We start from the raw sequence: 18239 nt of genomic DNA, 5'->3' as shown, positions 1-18239 counted from the left end.
AACTTGACTCAGCGAAAGATGTAACGGGGGTGATTCGAAAACCGAAAAGGATGATAACAACTTGAACCGAAGACCCCAACAAGTCAGGACGCGAAGGGAAAGTGGAGAGAGGAGCGACGTTTCAGATGACGACGTCAGATATTTGCGCCTGGATTATAAGGTGTCGACATATTCTAGACTTCCAAGTTGACAACAAAAACAATGCGGGATGGACGCATTTATCTCGGATTACGAACAGTTCTGGGTTGGGGAGTAATTTGGGGTTTGATTTTAAATGTTTTTGGTAGTTCTTTTTTTTTTGTTAAAAATGATAGTTCCAATTCAGTATTGGAATTCGTTCCCCGGGGTATTCTCAATATCCATCGCGAATAGAGACAGAAGTAGAGTGGCTAACACTTTTTAACCTACAACATGACAACACCAACTCCACCCATTTGCTTCTCATCGGGCAGGTTCTTCTCGTTAATTCCACCGGGAACAGGGGCACAGCGGTAGTTGTACAGGTAAAAGTGAAGCTGTCCGTCACCGGCGCCGAACTTGAGCTGCTCAAGGAAGAGCGGGTTGTCTTGCAGAGTGAGGGCGTTGAAGACATCGAACTTGGCCTAAGAATAAAGTTAGGGGGAAATGTCTTCTCATGAACATGCTTCTGGGGTAGTGCTTACCTGCTTAGCACAGATGAGGGCATCGTTCATCAAGACGAGCAGACGGTCCTTGAGGGCCTTCTGGTCACCAGTGAAGGCAGTCTCGGTCGCATAATAGTAGAGGTATGCGGCACGAACCTTGTCGTGCTTGGGGTTATCAATCACAGTAGACTCGAGGTTGTAAAAGGAAACGAAGTCGGTGATCTTGTGAGTCTGCGGATCTTCAACAACATAAGACCACACGACTTGGTCCTTGCCGGGCTCCTCCTTGTAGACCAACCAGTGCTCTATCTCCTCGCGGTCGAAAGCTTGGTTCATATCGTAACGGAGCAGGTAGCGCTCCAGCAAGTCGAAGACAGCATCAATATCCTTTTCTTCCATCGGTCGCAGGCCAGGGGTAGCAGTGTTGGCAGGCAGGTGGTTCTTGGTTACCTGACGGGCCTTGGTCGAGCCATGGGGGAGAGGCGAGAAACCGCATTCGTACAGCTTCAACCAGTCCAACGAACGGTGGTAGTAGCGGCATGAGCTGACGGGGGTAGGCAGGATAATACCGCCAGTGTAAATGGCCTGGAAGATGCCCTTGACGTAGCAGCGACGGGTGATCTCCTTGATCAGGACAGGGGCCAGACGCTTAGAGCGCAGCTTCTTGTGGATGCACAGGAAGTTGATCTCCGTCACCTTGAGTCGCTCGCCGCGAACACGGATATGGGTAGGGACACCGCAGATTGATGCGACCAGCTTGCGCGACTTGGTGGCACGAACACCGACGTGCCACTCCTTCTGCCAACCGGGAGACATAAGGGCCCTGTATCAGATTGTAATTTGCAATGGTCAGCTAAGGTCCGGTACGGGGAGGGCGAGGGAATTGGGATTGGGATTGGGTCATCATACCAGTGCAAGAAAGACTGCGAATAGGCGAAGCGGAACATGGCATTATCATCCTCCACATAATGATTATTCAATAGCTCGTACAACTCTTGCAGCTCGGCGGGATCGGTCAGGTCCAGAGTGCACCACTCAAACCCCTCGATAAGGTTGTCCGGGGTCTTGGAGACTTGGTCGGGATCAATTCTCTTGATCGGGCCCTGCTCAATGGGCTTCTTGCTGGCGTTGTCACCAAAGCCAGGAACCGGTTGTGTCTGCCAGAACTTGTATGAGGCCATGTCCTTCTGGTTCTTTCCACCCACCGAAAGTCCGGTCAGCAATTGTGAGATATCCATCTGGGTGAGGGCTTGCGCAGCCTTTGCGGGGTCCATCGATGCAAGTTCGGCCTTGAGAGCAGGGTTCATCTCGAGAGCTGCCTCGACGGCCTTGCGGGGTACATTCTTCGTTCCGGAGGAGGGTTTATCGGAGGAGCCTGCGTCATTCGGAATCAGCTTCGTTGTGAGGTCGCGCTGCATTGCGCGGGGTGGGGGAGGGGGGCATACTCTCGCCCTCGTTGGGGTTCTGGGGGGGCCTTGCCCTTGCCCTTGCCCTTATCCTGGGAGTCCGACATGTCCAATGATGATTATGGGTAGGGTAGTTGACGGAGGTGAGTGGAAAGAGGTGGAAATTCGTTTGGGCCCCACGTTTAACCGCATGAAACGCGGATCGGTGGGGTGGTTTGCTTTGCTGACTCCTCCCGAGGTTGGTAGGTTACTAGTGAATTGGACATTGTATACACTTCACTGCATCGAACTGCATCACTCACAATCTACACATTCAAATCAACTATTCGAAGATTAAAATTGTGTCTCATACATACCCCGCTCAAATAGATACCAGTATCTATCTATTTGGATCCCAACTCTCCATGGCTGACAACATTGCCAGGTACATATCACGTGAGCCCAACAATTACTACTAGTACAGTCTTCAAGTTCCAAGAGATAATGAATTCACTTATTGGGAAATCAGATTGTTGAATTCTCTTCAGAGAGAGGACTATGTATGGTAATTTTCATACTTCACTCGACTGCCAGAACAGCAACAGCCCAAGGCGGCATCGTGACATTGTAGTCACCTTTTCCTTGCTCAACCTCAGCATGTTCAGGTTTCACATTGACCGAATATGGCTTATTTCCTTCATAACGAGATGCTGATAGCATCTCTAGTTTTCCGGACTTGGTTTTCGGAATCTTCACAGTCACATTTTGCTCATCTGGTCCGTAGTTCGCTAATTTAACATAGTACTGGGTACCTTCCTTTGTGGCTACCCAATACAATGGACCAAATTCAGCTGACGAGTTGACAGGGAGGACAGTATTCCCTTTGTTTGATGCAAACATCTGCTGAACAAAGTATGATGTTGAGGGTGTGATTGATTCTGGACTTGAGTCAAACCCGTACATAGTTGGCTAGATGAAAGTTCAACGTCAGACATCAAGTGCATTCAAGTCCTTCAAGGGGATGGCTATACTGACCGACCAGGTATCATATCCGAAATGTTCTAGCATGGGTGCATAAGCAGCCATTTGCACAATATCGCTATTTCTCTCCATGCCCATCATATACACTGCCTCACTGCAACTGCACTGCATAAATGACCAATATGTCCCTTTGGCACTTGAGGTATTGCGACATCCATATTCGCCGACCATAACAGGCTGATCTCGAGGCTGGTTATCAAATTGATCAAATAAGTCGACAAAGTCATCTGGCTTGCGGTACAAGTGAAGATCTAGAATGACGCCTTTGGGAACCGGTGACGGGAGACATGACGACTCTCCGTTTGATGCGATGATTGTCATGTGCGGATATTTCTCATGAACAGCTTTGTATATCTGATTGAAGCGGTTTGGATACGTATCGCATCCGCCAGTGAGATCGTCCTCGTTTCCGATTTCCAAGTAGTCGATTTTCCAGGGTTTCTTGCGGCCGTTTTCAGCTCGAACTTTTCCAAGTGTGGTAGTATTTGAGTCCCCAAGCAGGTATTCCAGTTCGTTCATGATATCTTCAACATATGGATGAAGCTCTGATCCTGAAATGATTTTGCCATATGACTTTCCGGCCCAAACAGCCAGAACAGGCGACATCTTCATATCTTCGCACCACCAGAGGTACTCATCCAATCCAAGTGCGTCTGTATTTGGATAAAACCAATCACTTTCCCTTCCTGGTCGGCTAACAAGTGGGCCGATTGTTGTGTTCCATTTCCAACGGGTTTCAACTTGAAGACCCTCAAGGTTATTTCCTCCTGGAAATCGAAGGAATGTTAAATTGGTTTTGTCAAGCATGGTCGCAAGATCTTCTCGAAGCCCATTCTCTCTTCCATGAAACGTCGGTGGAAAAAGTTGTATGTATCCAAAATTCAACGAATTGCCAGCAACCTTTGAGCCGTCGAAGGTGATGTGCCACTCATTTTCTCCGTCATGGGATCGAGTCGAGTTGAAAGATGTATGAAACTGAAGAAATTTGGAAGCCGTGCTGTGAACAGTCAAATTATGATCGGCGTAGACGATCCCGTTATGTGATCCAATAAGCTGTAGGTTAATCATTCCCGAGTATTTGCCCATCATCCAGAACGAGCTGTTGTAGGTGCTATTTGTGACTGGGACACCATTGTACCCCGTATTTGCAAACCCAAAATACCCGGTAGAATTTTGAGGTACATCCACTCGCAGTGAGGACTTGATAGCCTCGCTGACGGGCTTTGAAGTATCGCGAGATATGGTGACATTGCCTACGGGCGCATAGGAAGTCATCTCTAGACTGGACCCTTGAAATCCATTGTTCTGAAGCAGCTGCCCATGTATACCTCCGTCACCTGAATGGTCCATCTCCTATTTTGATAAATTAGCTAGAGTTTTGAGAAGGAGGGGTGTTGGGAATGACCTCGAACATTATTCCGTACAATAACGGACTGGACTTGTTTCCACCATCTCTTGATACTTCCAAAGTCACCGGCTCAGATATGGATTTATCTGAAATAGCTTCTGTGAATATACATGTTGCTGCGATCCATATCGCTTTTTTCAAACTTGGAGGCATGGGATCTGTAGCGGAGACCAGTCTGAGTCTGAACTCAATGGACGATAGTAGAATAGACTGATAGGAAGTATGTCACCTGAGGAATTTGAAGCCTGAATGGTGATGCTTCCAGGCAATTTTTGAGAAGAAGATAGAAAGATCGATCAGTATGTCACCTACCCTGCTTTAAGAGGTTTTCCAGAATTATGGTCAGGTCCTAAAAAAGTACCAAGCGAATAGGTGGAACATTGTTGGCACATGTCCGGATAATCAACGCTTCCGGAAAGCTTGATCAGGGCCACGGAGATGTTACTCACTAGACCCTGAGCTTTCAATTTGTCATGACACAATACTCGGGTGCCTGGTGGGCGAAATTGATGCCGTGGGGCTCTTCCCGAGAGTCATGACGTCGAGGACAGAATTTCCCAAATTGAATTTGGTCTTTGCGATCAGGGGTGTCAGTTGACCGAGCCTGGATTAAATTTCGAAAACTGCCCTGATCCAAGAAAATCAATATGATTGGTATAATTCTAGCCTCGGAGCTCCAAAGTGCCTCCGGCTCGGGTGATTGGTATTTAACAAGGCGCGTCGGTCCAGGCATACTTCGGGAGCCACGAAACCGTGGGAAGCCTGGCGTTTGAACAGCATTCTATTTAGAGGAGAGAGAGGGAGAGAAAAAAAGATACTAGAAAGTCCATAAATCTATTAATATAACTCGACTCGAGGCTCATGGCGTTTCATATGGACTAAGTATTCCGGCCTTTGCAATAGTAAACGACGATTTGTCGGCATTATTGAGTCAAAGCTTCAAACAAGGCATTCGCATTGAAACTCGGCAGAAAAAGCTATCATATACTATCCCCGGTTGGTGGTTCGGGAATTTAATAAATTAAACTTCTTTCTATAATACTTGTTCTGTACTCAGAAATCCTAGATATCAAAGTGAATTGCCGAACACCATTTGGTCAGCGACACCCAAGACTATGAGGCGTCGCTAACGATGGCTGTGTCACTTCCTACCTTCCTCATCAGAACCCCAACCACTAACATACAGTCCTGAGAATGTGCGCTTCATTGCTTGAAATATGGCTTGTACTACGTTGACTTCATTTAGCGCCGAAGTTATCCGCGATAAATGCAGTAAACTGGAGGGCTAGAATCCGAGTTTACTACAGTCTTCTATAGTCTTTGTCAATAGCGATGGGAATGAGAGACTCGATTCACTCAAGAGGCAGTAAACTCAGTGCAATCGGAAGCTTATTCAAATAATGGCATGTAAGGCTTAAAGAAGCTCTAAAAGGGGCTCAATGTATTCCGCGTTTGACATCCCTGTGCCGTAGGGCCTTGTCCTCCGCCATTACTTGACATACACGCTACTTAAATTGAAAGTTCTGCATTTATGTCAATTTTCCAAAGCTCAGGTCTTTCACGGAAATGCACGACTCTCAAAAAAACTCCCGTGCTAGCTCCAGAGCCTCGTACCCGACGGCAGAGATCATTGGGTCCGGTGAACGGACAGACGTTTTACTATTTCTACCGATCTCCGGTATAATAGCAGCGGATATACTCGGCAAATTGACGATAACACTGCGTCTTTGCGAGTGTGCACAAGATAGAGGATCGTATCACATTGTCAATTCACTCGTGGCAGGAGATACCGCTTTTGGCCAATCATAGGGTTGGACTGTATCCCATCAATGTGGTGCGATGAACTCCGGGGAGGGTCAACGGCCGTCATTCTTATCTGATTCGGTGGTATGTTTCTATTAAGGTCCTTGGTTGTCGGGAAAGGGTCTTTGTTGGGTATATTACACAGGAGCATTGGCGAATTTCGAGGAGAGGCTTTGTGCCGAATGAACATCTTAAATCTAGTTGCACAACTTCATGATTGTCAGCAAAGATCTGATTGTATTACTAGCCCCAAATAACATAATTTGTAAACATGAACGCAAAATAGCTAGGCATCAAGCTGGAGATGGGGAACCCATCACGGACTCAAAATATCATTGTCCAGTGGGTAAATGGCAATGGCCATTTTGGATAGCCAATTGCAAGAAAAGTGACTATTCAGAATGGTCACTCAATATAACAGTTCTTAGATCTTTGTTTGTATGCCATGTGCACTGAGTTGGCTGATAGGAACGATCTAGAGCCGAGCTAGAAAGCTAGATGGAATTTCTCTCATCGACGGCCGCTTTCAAGGCCGTGCGGACCATGTCGCTTTGCATTGTGATGAACAAGCTATGATCTGCATCATATTCCTCAACCTTCACTTCAGCACCCTGGCTCCTTACTTTTGCAAGCATGATATCTTGGTAGCTCTTGGGCACAGCGTAGTCTTTGAGAGTGCTGATATAGGTTGTCGGGACAGTCTGCCACGCAGAACCTGTTGTTTTCTCATAGAAAACCGACGAGGGGAAACGAACCAAAGTTCGAAGTGCCTTGTCAATGACAGCTTGATCTGCGTTGCCGCTGAAAAATCCGAGTCCCGGGTCCTTGATAGCTGTCGAACCATCGGGAGCTGTATCGATGTACAGATCCCAGAGTTTATCGAAACCAGCCTCTTGTACGATTTCCCAAATTGTAGATCCCGGTGCGAGTATGTAGGCGCAGAGATAGAGGAGGTGTATAACTCCACCTGCAAGCCCAGCCGCTCTTCTATCGGACAACGACAGACCTTCGACAGCCCCGGTCCCAACAGCCCCCCCCGTACGAATGCATGATCATCAAAACATGCTCGCCCGCTTCGACCGTAGATTGGACAATTTTTTGAACATGGGCAACATCGTCAGCAAGGGAGGCGGTTGGAGGTGAAGTGCCGCTGCATGTCGGAAGGTGGGGGCAGTGGACTTTGAATCCCTGTATCCGCAAAGCATCGGCGTAGCTTTTGTAATTTGGTGGGGTATGCCAGGCACCGTGAACTAGGATAACTGTGGGTAAGGATGACATTCTGGGATAGAAAGAAATTGAAAGAGGTTACATGGATTTGGATTCTGGCCAGCTCACTTTGATTGCTAAGGGGGTGTAGGCAAGTCTTGCCCCACCACCATGTCTCTCTTTGACATTTGATCCTAACCCCGCCTATGCTTTCATTTCATCGCAGGTTGAATATGAACGACACGCACATCCAATTCGGAGGTGTGAAAATTGCACTTGAGTGAATCATTCCTTGGTTCAAAGCTTCGAGGTGTGACCAGTTCGACCTCACTTTCACCATGAGCCGACACGTCGTCCTTGCACCATGTTATACTCCTTTCCCTTGGAAACGGGAACCAGTCTATACCTATGGTTTTAGTTTTCAGTTGTCGGTTGACTCAAGACGAACCTTCAGTCAGTCTACCAATTGCCCAACGAGAAAATTGCGCGATGAAAACAACCACAGAATTCGAGTCCGTGTCAAATTCGGGATTTTATGGCGAGATTAAGGGCATATTGGAGGTAATTCAGCGTGCTAGCGACTTAATTAGGTTTACTTGTGGCCTGACTTTGGATGCACAGACTGGCGGGAAGAGCCGGCCGAGCAGTAGGTTTCCTTTAAATTTTCTATAGACAACGTACAACACTTAGATTCAACTTCGTTCGACTCTTTGCTCAATATTTTGATCTTTAAATCATCAAATCAAAGCTATATTTAGAAGGAGACCAGAAGCACAAACCTGCTCACTGGGCCGATGCACTCTGTATCTAGTTCCAAATGGTCTTGATGTAACAACTTCCAAGCAATCCCACCCTGTGCAGTGACCCGATAGGGAGCGTCTGCAGGTTTATCTGAGTTGAAAAATTGCCGAATTCTCTCGCATAAGAATATTATTTTTAGGCTGTTTGCCTGCAGGCAAGAGGTAGGTTGGTTACACAAATCTACTTTGCAGGATAGCTGGGTCTCGAACTACCCCACAACGATAATTTCAATGTGGTCGACGGTCATACCAGCACCATGCATCAAGGACCAGGTTCCCCTGCAGAAAGTAGCATCTTATTCTATGGATAACCACGGCCATGCAATCACGCATAATACGCGCAATGTAACTATAGACCAAACAGCAAACCACTGAGTGCAGAAACTGAGACATCTGCAGCCATGATACTCTAAATGAAGAAGATTGACGATATACAGCATTCTTGTGTCTTTGCTGGCCTTCGTTTTTGCTTCGCTCGGTCAGCACCTTCGAAGACTCTCCTACTGATTTAGCATTAGAGGGTTACAATGCAACATGTGGCTGAATGCAACCGCAGTCAAGGAACGCCGACATGATGTTTACCAAGAGCTACTTTCGATTAGAGTGGCAACTATCTTCTTGCAACGGTATTACAAGCTCACTTCAATTTGTCTCAAGCCACTACGCTATCACCCGAAGTTATATCTAGCCTTGTGATTTACTGGAGGGAACTTGAATAGAACTTGGATATAAATACCCGTGGTCACAGCCAGGTAGAACTTATTTCTTCCAATTCCACAATCTAAAGACTCACATTCGCTAATCAAATTTCTCGACCAAATACCAAAATGCCCGCATTCTACTCCAGCATTATCATTTGGGGCCTAGGCCTTGCATCTTTGAGCGCGGCCGCTCCACTGGAACATACTGTTCCAACATCCAAGGTCTCGACACAGGACAAGCTTCAAATGAATCCCGCTTGTAAGTCAAAGAATCCCAGAAAACTTTCATGACGCTAATATGTAAAACAAAAAGGCGACCTTTTTTATGAGGTTCAAATTGGTGACACCTGCTGGGACATAATCACCCAAAGCAAGAATACTTTCACCATTAATCAACTTCTTTGCTGGAACCCCAATATCAACCAGCACTGCACGAACCTCATTCCCGGCCGAAATATCTGTGTGGGGGTTGCCTACCCTACTACATGCTAGGATCATCTGCGGCTATCAACCCACAAACGGGGGGGTTTTCGACAAGGAGCACACACGTTGGCAAACTGCTTGGAAGTAATGTTCTCCATTAATGATGTGTAATCTCGGAGGCTTCTTTGGGACTTATCGAGTATTGTCGTTCATTGTGGATGCTTGGAAGTATCTAATTAATCTATTTGAGGTGAATATTGGCTCCTCCCCAAGAGTCCTCCAAAAGCTTCTTCATCGTAATGGGCTGGATGTCGGGAAATTTGTCATTCAGTCGGTTCTCCTTTGGCAATTCAAAGACTCCGTTCACCGTAAGACGACTGACTAGAGCAGTGACCTCTGTAATCTCCTCTTGTGAGTAATCCACATCGCTCGGCATGGGCGGGTTGGTCACATTTCCCACTGCGATCTGGTCGACGCTGTCGTAAGTCACCTGGAATTTTCCCCCTATTTGATGACCCCATTAATATACATCCGAGACATAAGAATGCTCTGAATAATGGCATATCACTCACCGAGAATATTCTCGACGATTGCCAAAATTTGGTTATAGGTGATTTGATCCCCAACAACGACGCTGAATTCCGGCCACTCGTCAAGATCAAGTGCTTTGATCATATACTGAGCCATGTCGTATGTGTAGGTCATACATATCACATCGTTCCCGTCTCCAGGGATGGCAGCTATGCGGCTCGAAATGTCAATACCGAACCTGTATGGCTGAAGATTGGTTTTGACATGTGGCATTCCCCAGTAGTCCATGAAGAAACCGGGGATAACTCGGGTGTACTTGAGCGAGCTACCTTTTAACCGATTCGCTGCATCGAGCCAGAATTGTATACTAGGATCAATCGGAAGAAGGCTGTTCAGACGGATACGGCGATTAGTTATTGTATCTGGATGGATACTCCTGTTAGGTGTTGCACTCACTCGGCCGTTTGAATAAATGAATATTCGCTAGGAATGAATCGCTCCGTTACTTTTGAGTTTTCTGCTGCTTCTATGAGATTCATTTGAGAATTGCTGGTTTCTTCGGAGATAAGACCGATTGCGGAGATGATGGTGTGAATCTTGTAGAGCTCAAGTTGTCTTGTAAGTGCCGGAATATCATTGTAATCAATTTGCACATAGGAGGTGTCGGTCGCAGGTTTCTCTTTCGTTTGCTTCTGGTTCATCAGCAAGCTTGCATTTGACATTATTTGTGAAGATCACTCACATTGCGTGACAGCACGACGACGCGAAACTTGGATTGTTGCTCAAGGGTTTCCACAAGAGTTTTACCCACACCTCCGGTACCTCCGGCCACGGCGACAGTAGTCATAGCGATGAATCTCAATGTAAATTAGAGATGAAATAATCTAATGTAATCAAGTCAAAACCGTGTGGCAATGTAGTGCTGTGACCTGGCTGGTTACCCATTGATGTGAAAGGTGCAAGTTGGGTGAATTCTCCACGATCTTGCAAGCTTGGAGCCCCGCTTCGTTGTGTCTTAAGGCCCGAGATCTAATCGACCAGCACCACTGAATTTCCAAAGTTGATGTAGCATATCCAGGATTTGCTTATTCAAATGTTGTGTATAGGTACCTGCAGATATTAGTCAAATGTAAATTTTTGCAATTTTTAACCAAAATAAGTAGATACCGAGCCTTATCGGGCTTTCGGGCTTCACTTTAAATCTCTCGGCTTTGTCCAGCCGAAAGACCCCGCCAACTTCGTCAAATGTGAGATGAATTTCTAGAGCACAGCATATTTATCATTTGTCCGAGAATAATTGCAGGCACAAATTCCCCAAAGATAAATATAGATCAATTCCGGTTCTAGTAATCTTCGAAGCAGTCTAGAAATAATAGATAGGTAATACTGATTTTTTCTGTTAATTTATGCACAATCGCATATGGTCGCCGACCAAGCGTGAAGTTCAAAAATTGCTGTTCGTTCTGGGCGTGAATGACTAATACCCCGGGGCTAGGGGCCCCCGCGCTGAAGCTGCAAAAAAGCATATAAACCTCGGAAAGCAACCACCCACGAACTTTGAACCCTTCCAACCCCAACCCCAACTCAAAACACACGCGTTCAAGTTCCTCCCCTGACCCGAAAAATATCAATCACCCATCATGTGTATGAAAGCCCAGTGTTCTACCTGCCGTAAGTCATATCGAGTCCTAGACCTCAGTCCTGGCATCCATTCATTTGCTGATCGTATCAGACAAAACCACCTGGTGGGGCTGTGGAAGCCACATTCCTTCCGTGATGGACTCGATTCCCGAGTCCGAGTGGTGCTCTTGTGAGCCTCAGGTTGAGAGAGAGGGAAAGAAATACCCTCCCAAGGCTGCACAGAACGCCTGACTACAAGGCTGTTCCATCCTTTGAGTTTCAGTTCCTGCGTTCTGCGTGCGGGCGACTCGGATGATGTGGTTGCATGGCATGGTGGTTGGTGAATCGGCGCTGTGGGGGTGAAGGGTTTAGTACTACGAGTTTAAGCTGTTAAGATCAAACATCTAATATTGCTTTTTTAAACGATGCCTCAAGGAGAAGATCCCTCGGGTTTGTTCAAGTAAAAATGATTATTTCGTTCCATCTATTGCTAGTGACATCTATGTTCGACTTGGTCAGGCAATCGGCTGGACCATGACTAGCTGCGGTTGATTCTGTCCAAGGGTACAAATAGAAAACAGTCAATCTTGAAGCCATATAAACCTTCATTTCTGTTCGCTCCTAGACATGTTCCACTGCAAGGCTGGACCCTTCTTTCTCATCGCCTGGCTGCTCCGAGATAAGGTAGCCGTGAGCTTTGATCTCGGCGGCCATTAAACGGGCCTGCTTAACTGGGTCTCCGCCACGAGAGAAAATCAAGTCAACATCCTCGAGGCGCAGGTTTCCAGTTTCGGGGTAGAAGAAATAAACGACAGGGATGAAAAGAAAGTTCGTAATCATAAAGATCAGATACGCCTTCCATTGAAGACGATTAATGATAACCGGCGTGATCATGACCACGGTGAAGTTCCAAAGCCAGTTGGAGCTGATACCAATAGCTGTGCCCCTGGTACGGGCCTCGAGGGGTAGAATCTCCGGTACGTACACCCATGGTACCGAGTTAATCGACATGCCGTGGATGAGCATGAAAAGGAAGAAAAAGGATACTGATGCGGAGGCGTACGCTGTTCCGTTGGGTTTATCGACCTGCGACAACAGCGCTGCAACCATCATCATGCAAACACCCAAGCCAAAAGAGCCAATCATCATAGTGCGACGACGGCCCATACGATCGAGCATGAATGCTGGAAGGAGAGAACCAAGCATAAACATTATTTGAATGCATCCGCCGAGGATTTGCGACAGTTGGCTATCAAGGCCAACATTTCGTTTCAGAACAGCTGTTGGGAGAATCCAGTCAGTCTCAGAAATCGAAATCAAGACTGGAAGATACTTAGGTAGGAGTGGATCAAAGACGTACTCGGCACGAAATATACCACCAAGTTAATACCGCCAACCTGGTTCATAAGCTGCATGCCCCAAGCAAGAAGAACTCGCTGGCCGGTCTTCACTTCATCGTTGCGGAAGATTGAAAATAAAGATTTCTTGCTCGCCTTGCTCTCCAGTTCAATGGCAGAAACAATGGCTCGGTGCTCGTTGACGATGTATTCTTCATGTTCCTGTTTGTCATAAACAGCACAGAGAACCTCTATAGCCTCCTTCTCTTGGCCATGATTCATGAGCCAACGAGGAGACTCGGGAAGACCGAATACTAGAATGATGACAAAAATTGCAAAGACGATTTGCATGGCGATAGGAAGCCGCCAGGCAATGGGGCCTCCAACAAAAGACATGCCAAAGTCGAACCAGTATGCCACAACAATGCCCACGGCAACAAATAAGACCTCGGAAGCGATGAGGCGACCGCGTGTTTTTCCATCACACATCTCGGCTTGATACCTGGAACCAAGGAGTCAGCATCACACGGATCATCTGGGGTCAAGAAAAGGGGCTTACATCGGCACAGTCGATGTCTTCAGGCCGGTGCCGGCTCCCGTTACCAATCGGCCGATGATGAGATGAGGCACCGTGAAAGCAGTGGTTTGCAAAACAGCACCGACAATTACCACGCCCATTGCCAACCAAATCGTCTTCCGGCGGCCGAGATATTCGCCGATGAAGAAACTGACTACGCATCATTATCAGTGGACGCTCAATCTTCGATGCAGGATCACAAACTCAAGCATCCTAGCAAACATCCTAGGTTGTAACAGCTGACGATGATGCCCTCCTCGGAGTCATTGGGGTAACCAAACTGCTTCATCCAGTCCTCATTTCCAACAATTCCACTGAAAACACCTTGATCGTAACCAAACCTGCTCGGCCCGCCACTCGATATACGAAACACAATCCTGCAATCACCTCGCAAGGATTGAGCTTGGTATATTGAGTGGAAGTAGGTCAGCAAGATGCTTAACTCGAGTGATAATCAATAACACATACAGAATGAAAGCCGCCAAGCAGCAAGCAGTGACAGCCGCTTGAAGGGAGCGCCCCCTACCATACCAAGAACGCATGATGGAATAGCTTGCGATAAGATCAAGTGTAGTATTTGCAAAGCCAGCTATTTGCTTAAGCGGGAGCCGCTCGCTTATAAGTAACTGTGCCGGCTTATGAGAAGCGTCGTCCGCGCTTCGATCCGTGGTGTCCTGAGCCAGCCTGCATCATCCCTGGCGATGAGGTTGTGGTGCAAGCCAATAAGTGCCATGGATACAGGGTCCACGGCGGGACCTGCCATGCGAAACCGGAATCTGGGGTCCCCGGGCGCTGCCATCAGCACGGAATCTGGGCCAGAGTGATGGCGTCGAGGAGGCGATGGGCTCCACTTCGACGGGGCAACCATTGCATTTGGCAACTCACGCGCAGCTGCCGAACTCGGCTCTTGCTGGTGAGGGTTACAGCTGCCAAATTGGAAGCGGAGGGAATTAGGGTTAACCCTTTTCCGGGCGGCTAAACTGCCATATACAGAGGCTGTCTAGATTGGGAAGTTGGAACCACTAAGGGACAAAACGCGAAAACGCGTATCAAAAAGTTACGGGTTGAGGATATATGTGAGAGATACTCGAAATGGAATGTTGGATCGTCGAAAGGAAATTTCATTTCTAACCAAGGAAAACATTTATTTCAATCACGACGCAGATACTGAAAACCAGCGTCCAAATTCAACTAGAAGCTGAAGGAAAGCTGCCCAAGCCATGAAGTTCTTAGTCCCCAATTTAGAATTTTCCTAGAGGAATTTTGTTGGCTATAACTGAAGAAAATAGAAATATGTTCCGGAGAATTTCACCTGCTGTTCATAGTCCTGCTGTCCATGGTGCTGCTGGTCAATGTACTGCTGAAATTTTATCATAGCCCTCCGGGATTCCAATTGGCGCTTTTCGTCTCCAACATGCTGCTCGATTTCAGACACAATATGGTACATTTGATCCAAGTTTATAGGAAGGCAATTGATGGCTCTCCAAACAAATTCGTAGAGTTCCTTGGGGAACTATGCAGAGGTTATTCACATCAGCAAGAGATGGTTAGTGATTGTGAATATTTCGGCTCACCGGGTCACATTTTCCGTGCTTCAGTGCACAGGTCTCGCACGCTGTGCGAGGACGGCCTATGTCCCGACTGCCAGGGGGTTGGGACTGGGGCATTTCGCAATTGGGGATTTCATTTCCGCTCTATTGAAAGAGAAGAACATACACGGAAAACCTTCTCTCTGAAAAAGGCTGCACGTGTCTATGATGGTGTCAGGAGTGCCAGTACCTCGCTCGGTATCACATCCCGAGCTGCTAGCATGAGTCGGTAGGGGTTTGGAAGGAACCACTTCCGTCGTTTGAAGTCGGTGCCATTGTAAAATCAGAAACTTGCTGAATGATAGTAAGTCGTGAATGTAGTAGAAATTCTGACTTGATTTTTAACTATTCCGGTTCATGCAGGTTATTTTATATGTCAAGCCCTGGAGGTGTCCAGATGTATGTCTTCAAGCAGGACATTATTGAAAGCGCGAAATTCGGTCACAAAGAATCATAAAGGATACGAGACAGGATCTACCGCTTCATCATTCTCGTTATTCTCTTTCTCGAATCATATCATCTCCTCGTTTGCTCTATAAAGGATTGCACATCAGAAGAATGGATTGTCTCGGTTTGTGCCGATATTAAGATCCGGCCGTATATTTTCCTTGGCCCGAAAAGTTCTTTGTACATCAACAACAATTTGACAACACTCTTTTTACTGCCTCTTACTTGAAATCTAATCCATGATTGAGCTAACGGGTAGTATGTTCTGAGTAGTATGTTCTGGTTCCAAGTGACTTTAATTTCGCAGCGAGGTCACGGTGGGTTGATTATAGTATTTACACAGGTCGTGGTTATCTCTATGCTAGTGGACTCGAATACTACTAAATTCGAATCCAATCCATGGATGTCACAAGGTTCTCCTTTACTACCTACCTAGCAGACAGTAGAGACACAACAGAGTCACAGCAGAAAGAAAAGAAGGAACCTTGGAAGGCCCCACCGATATGGCTGAGACAAGGCGGTAGTTGTCTAACTCGATCAAAGAGCAAAGCAACATCGTGCCAGATAGTAACCGACCCCGGCCTTTCTGAGATAGATTCAAGTTGATATATTCACCATATTGAGTAGTGTGATTTGCTACAATAGAAAGCCAATGACCTGGTTAATGTTCTAAACAGTGGCTATCTAGTAAGTATACTAGTTAGTAACTAACTATTCCGTAGGCCATGTTTGGGGACTGTTTGAAAAAAAGTGCTTCAATCAAGGATTGTTAATCTCAACCAAATGCTCGGTCTTCTCTCTTTTTTCTTACCACCATGCAGAATGTAAAGTCTGGCCTAATCTGACATTATATGTACTATCACAGGGAAGGAAGACTAAAAATAGGCGGGATGTCTCAGTGATTGCCATTGCGCCAGTCCTAAAAGGGCTTAGCGTATCAATACATCTCAAACCACCAGGTCGGCAGACTCTCTTCATCTCAACTTTTGCCTTCCCCTCAACAATCCTCTCGCTATCACCTGTCCTTTTGCTTTTGCTCTTGCTCTTGCTTCACGTCGCTCGTTTGACTGTATTGCTTGACAGATTCTCTTGTTTGCCTTCATTCAAGACCCGACCAGCCCCTCAACTCCTCCCCAGTCCCCGACGAACCCACATTCCCGTGATCTGCAGACCTAAGGGTCCAGACTGGTCAACAGACACCGGGTGACATTTTCTAGCATTCCACCGCGTTCTGGTTCTTCTTATCCTTCTCATAAGGTTTTCCTGAACGCCCTTTCGTGGCAAGAATCGCCCCTGAGATACACCGGCTGCTCACAGAGGTGCTCTGTCACTTCCCTCGGCGACTCCACTCCATCCGTCTGTGCAAGGGGGTTTGTTGATACGCCTTTTTTTATCCGACCAGGGGATCTGAGTTCTCCTCATCTTCAATCCGCCACTCCCCACGACTCCTCGACAACGACCGACATCGAAATCGACATCGACGTTCACCATGCGGTTCTTTGTATTCAGCGTTCTGTGCACCCTGCTACTGCTGGGCACTATCACCTCGGCTTGGTCATGGGACAACAACGTCGCGGTTGCCAGAGATTCTCTTGACAAGCGTGCAGGTAGCTAACCCCTCTCGCCTTTGTCTACCCTGTCCAAGCTAACCTCTTATTCCAGACAAAACCACCGAAACCACCGCGACCGAAACAGCCCCCTCTACCACTGCCTCCGACAGCACCTCCGAGACCGAGACCGGAAAGGACGCCAAGACTACCGACACCAACACCGATACCACTGACACCAATACCAACACCGACACCACTGGCACCAACACCAACACCAAGAGCACCAGTAAGACGAAGAGCAAGACAACCGCGACTACTTCCATCTCGATCAACCCTGCCGCCGGTGCCGGTGGCATCTCCATGATCACCCCGGCCAGTACATCCACAACATACTTCCGGATCGGACAGAATGCGACTTTCGTCTGGAACTACACCTCGCTGTCCGTGACACCCTCGCACGTGAACGTTGTCGCCTCTTGTAGTCTGAACAGTGCCACCTACACCATCACCCACAACATGACTGTCAAGGAAACAGGAAAGGTCGTGTGGGATACCAACGCAACCCAGACCGTCCCACTCCTTTCCGCGACCTATACCCTGTTCGTCGTTGATTCGGAAAAGGACCTCGACGACACTGCCAGTGCAGGCCACCTGAGCTCCAACATCGGGTACAACTTTGGCATGTACTTGTCCCAAGGCTACACTCCACTAAATGGTAAGTCCCTAACGGAGCCCGTTCAGTGTCACTCATTCCGTTCATTCGCTTACCTGCTATAATCTACAGAATTCAAATGCGCAACATGCAGCGGGGCATTGTCAGATGTTCAACGCCAGGGTCTCAAGTTTGCCGTCGGTATGGCCGCCATCACGGTAGTTTCATTTACTTGGTTTGTCGGCGGCTTGGGACTCTTCAATTAACGAGCAAACTCACCCCTGAAATGGGACGGAAGCGATTGATCATTCTCATGGATATATTTGACACAAACGGAGTTCATTGTTTGCAAGCGAAACTGGATTTTACGATAATAAGCAAGAAAAATGGCGTTTTCTTTGGTATTTTGCGGACATAGGTATTGACTGAATCATCTTTTCTGGGCTCTTCTTTTCATCATTTTCATTTCATATTATTTTATTGGCATTTGATATTTTTCATGTGACCAGCCGGTTGCTGAAAACCGTCAAAGGGCTTTGATAATCT

The 18239-nt window shown here is 47.1% G+C and overlaps 9 protein-coding genes across 9 annotated transcripts; 3 read left to right on the top strand and 6 right to left on the bottom strand.

Moving 5' to 3' along the window:
* Positions 1-404: 404 nt before the first annotated feature.
* Positions 405-2035, bottom strand: N7533_003172 (glycylpeptide N-tetradecanoyltransferase swoF; the record flags this gene model as incomplete). Its single annotated transcript, XM_057099822.1, has 3 exons — positions 405-602; positions 663-1446; positions 1533-2035. Coding segments are annotated over 3 exons (1485 nt in total), but the record flags the coding sequence as incomplete, so codon positions are not given.
* Positions 2036-2587: 552 nt separating this feature from the next.
* Positions 2588-4638, bottom strand: N7533_003171 (alpha-L-arabinofuranosidase A; the record flags this gene model as incomplete). The annotated part of the gene is made up of 3 exons (XM_057099821.1): positions 4455-4638; positions 3044-4402; positions 2588-2977 (listed from the first exon to the last, which is right to left on the bottom strand). The coding sequence occupies exons 1-3, from the start codon at positions 4608-4610 to the stop codon at positions 2588-2590; spliced, it is 1905 nt and encodes a 634-aa protein (XP_056964957.1). The 5' UTR covers positions 4611-4638.
* Positions 4639-6754: 2116 nt separating this feature from the next.
* Positions 6755-7538, bottom strand: N7533_003170 (alpha/beta hydrolase; the record flags this gene model as incomplete). Its single annotated transcript, XM_057099820.1, is given in 2 exon segments — positions 6755-7247; positions 7267-7538. The coding sequence occupies 2 exon segments, from the start codon at positions 7536-7538 to the stop codon at positions 6755-6757; spliced, it is 765 nt and encodes a 254-aa protein (XP_056964956.1).
* Positions 7539-9093: 1555 nt separating this feature from the next.
* On the top strand, positions 9094-9459 carry N7533_003169 (LysM peptidoglycan-binding domain-containing protein; the record flags this gene model as incomplete). Its single annotated transcript, XM_057099819.1, has 2 exons — positions 9094-9226; positions 9281-9459. The coding sequence occupies 2 exons, from the start codon at positions 9094-9096 to the stop codon at positions 9457-9459; spliced, it is 312 nt and encodes a 103-aa protein (XP_056964955.1).
* Positions 9460-9631: 172 nt separating this feature from the next.
* N7533_003168 (uncharacterized protein) lies at positions 9632-10768 on the bottom strand (the record flags this gene model as incomplete). The annotated part of the gene is made up of 4 exons (XM_057099818.1): positions 9632-9894; positions 9963-10309; positions 10378-10613; positions 10664-10768. 4 exons carry the CDS (start codon positions 10766-10768, stop codon positions 9632-9634), a joined length of 951 nt encoding a protein of 316 aa, XP_056964954.1.
* Positions 10769-11561: 793 nt separating this feature from the next.
* Positions 11562-11793, top strand: N7533_003167 (uncharacterized protein; the record flags this gene model as incomplete). The annotated part of the gene is made up of 2 exons (XM_057099817.1): positions 11562-11592; positions 11621-11793. 2 exons carry the CDS (start codon positions 11562-11564, stop codon positions 11791-11793), a joined length of 204 nt encoding a protein of 67 aa, XP_056964953.1.
* Positions 11794-12162: 369 nt separating this feature from the next.
* Positions 12163-13997, bottom strand: N7533_003166 (general substrate transporter; the record flags this gene model as incomplete). Its single annotated transcript, XM_057099816.1, has 5 exons — positions 12163-12821; positions 12902-13380; positions 13438-13609; positions 13660-13811; positions 13924-13997. The coding sequence occupies 5 exons, from the start codon at positions 13995-13997 to the stop codon at positions 12163-12165; spliced, it is 1536 nt and encodes a 511-aa protein (XP_056964952.1).
* Positions 13998-14725: 728 nt separating this feature from the next.
* On the bottom strand, positions 14726-15122 carry N7533_003165 (uncharacterized protein; the record flags this gene model as incomplete). Its single annotated transcript, XM_057099815.1, has 2 exons — positions 14726-14968; positions 15030-15122. The coding sequence occupies 2 exons, from the start codon at positions 15120-15122 to the stop codon at positions 14726-14728; spliced, it is 336 nt and encodes a 111-aa protein (XP_056964951.1).
* Positions 15123-16980: 1858 nt separating this feature from the next.
* On the top strand, positions 16981-17959 carry N7533_003164 (uncharacterized protein; the record flags this gene model as incomplete). The annotated part of the gene is made up of 3 exons (XM_057099814.1): positions 16981-17098; positions 17154-17756; positions 17826-17959. 3 exons carry the CDS (start codon positions 16981-16983, stop codon positions 17957-17959), a joined length of 855 nt encoding a protein of 284 aa, XP_056964950.1.
* Between the last annotated feature and the right edge of the window lie 280 nt (positions 17960-18239).

This window comes from Penicillium manginii (assembly GCF_028828005.1).
Source record: "Penicillium manginii strain IBT 31320 chromosome Unknown utg000002l:1.0-5564898.0:1.0-5567710.0, whole genome shotgun sequence".
In the NCBI taxonomy this organism is placed as follows: Eukaryota; Fungi; Ascomycota; class Eurotiomycetes; order Eurotiales; family Aspergillaceae; genus Penicillium; species Penicillium manginii.
The sequence above is the reverse complement of the archived record's forward strand: the minus strand, read 5'-3'. Positions and strand labels throughout refer to the sequence as shown.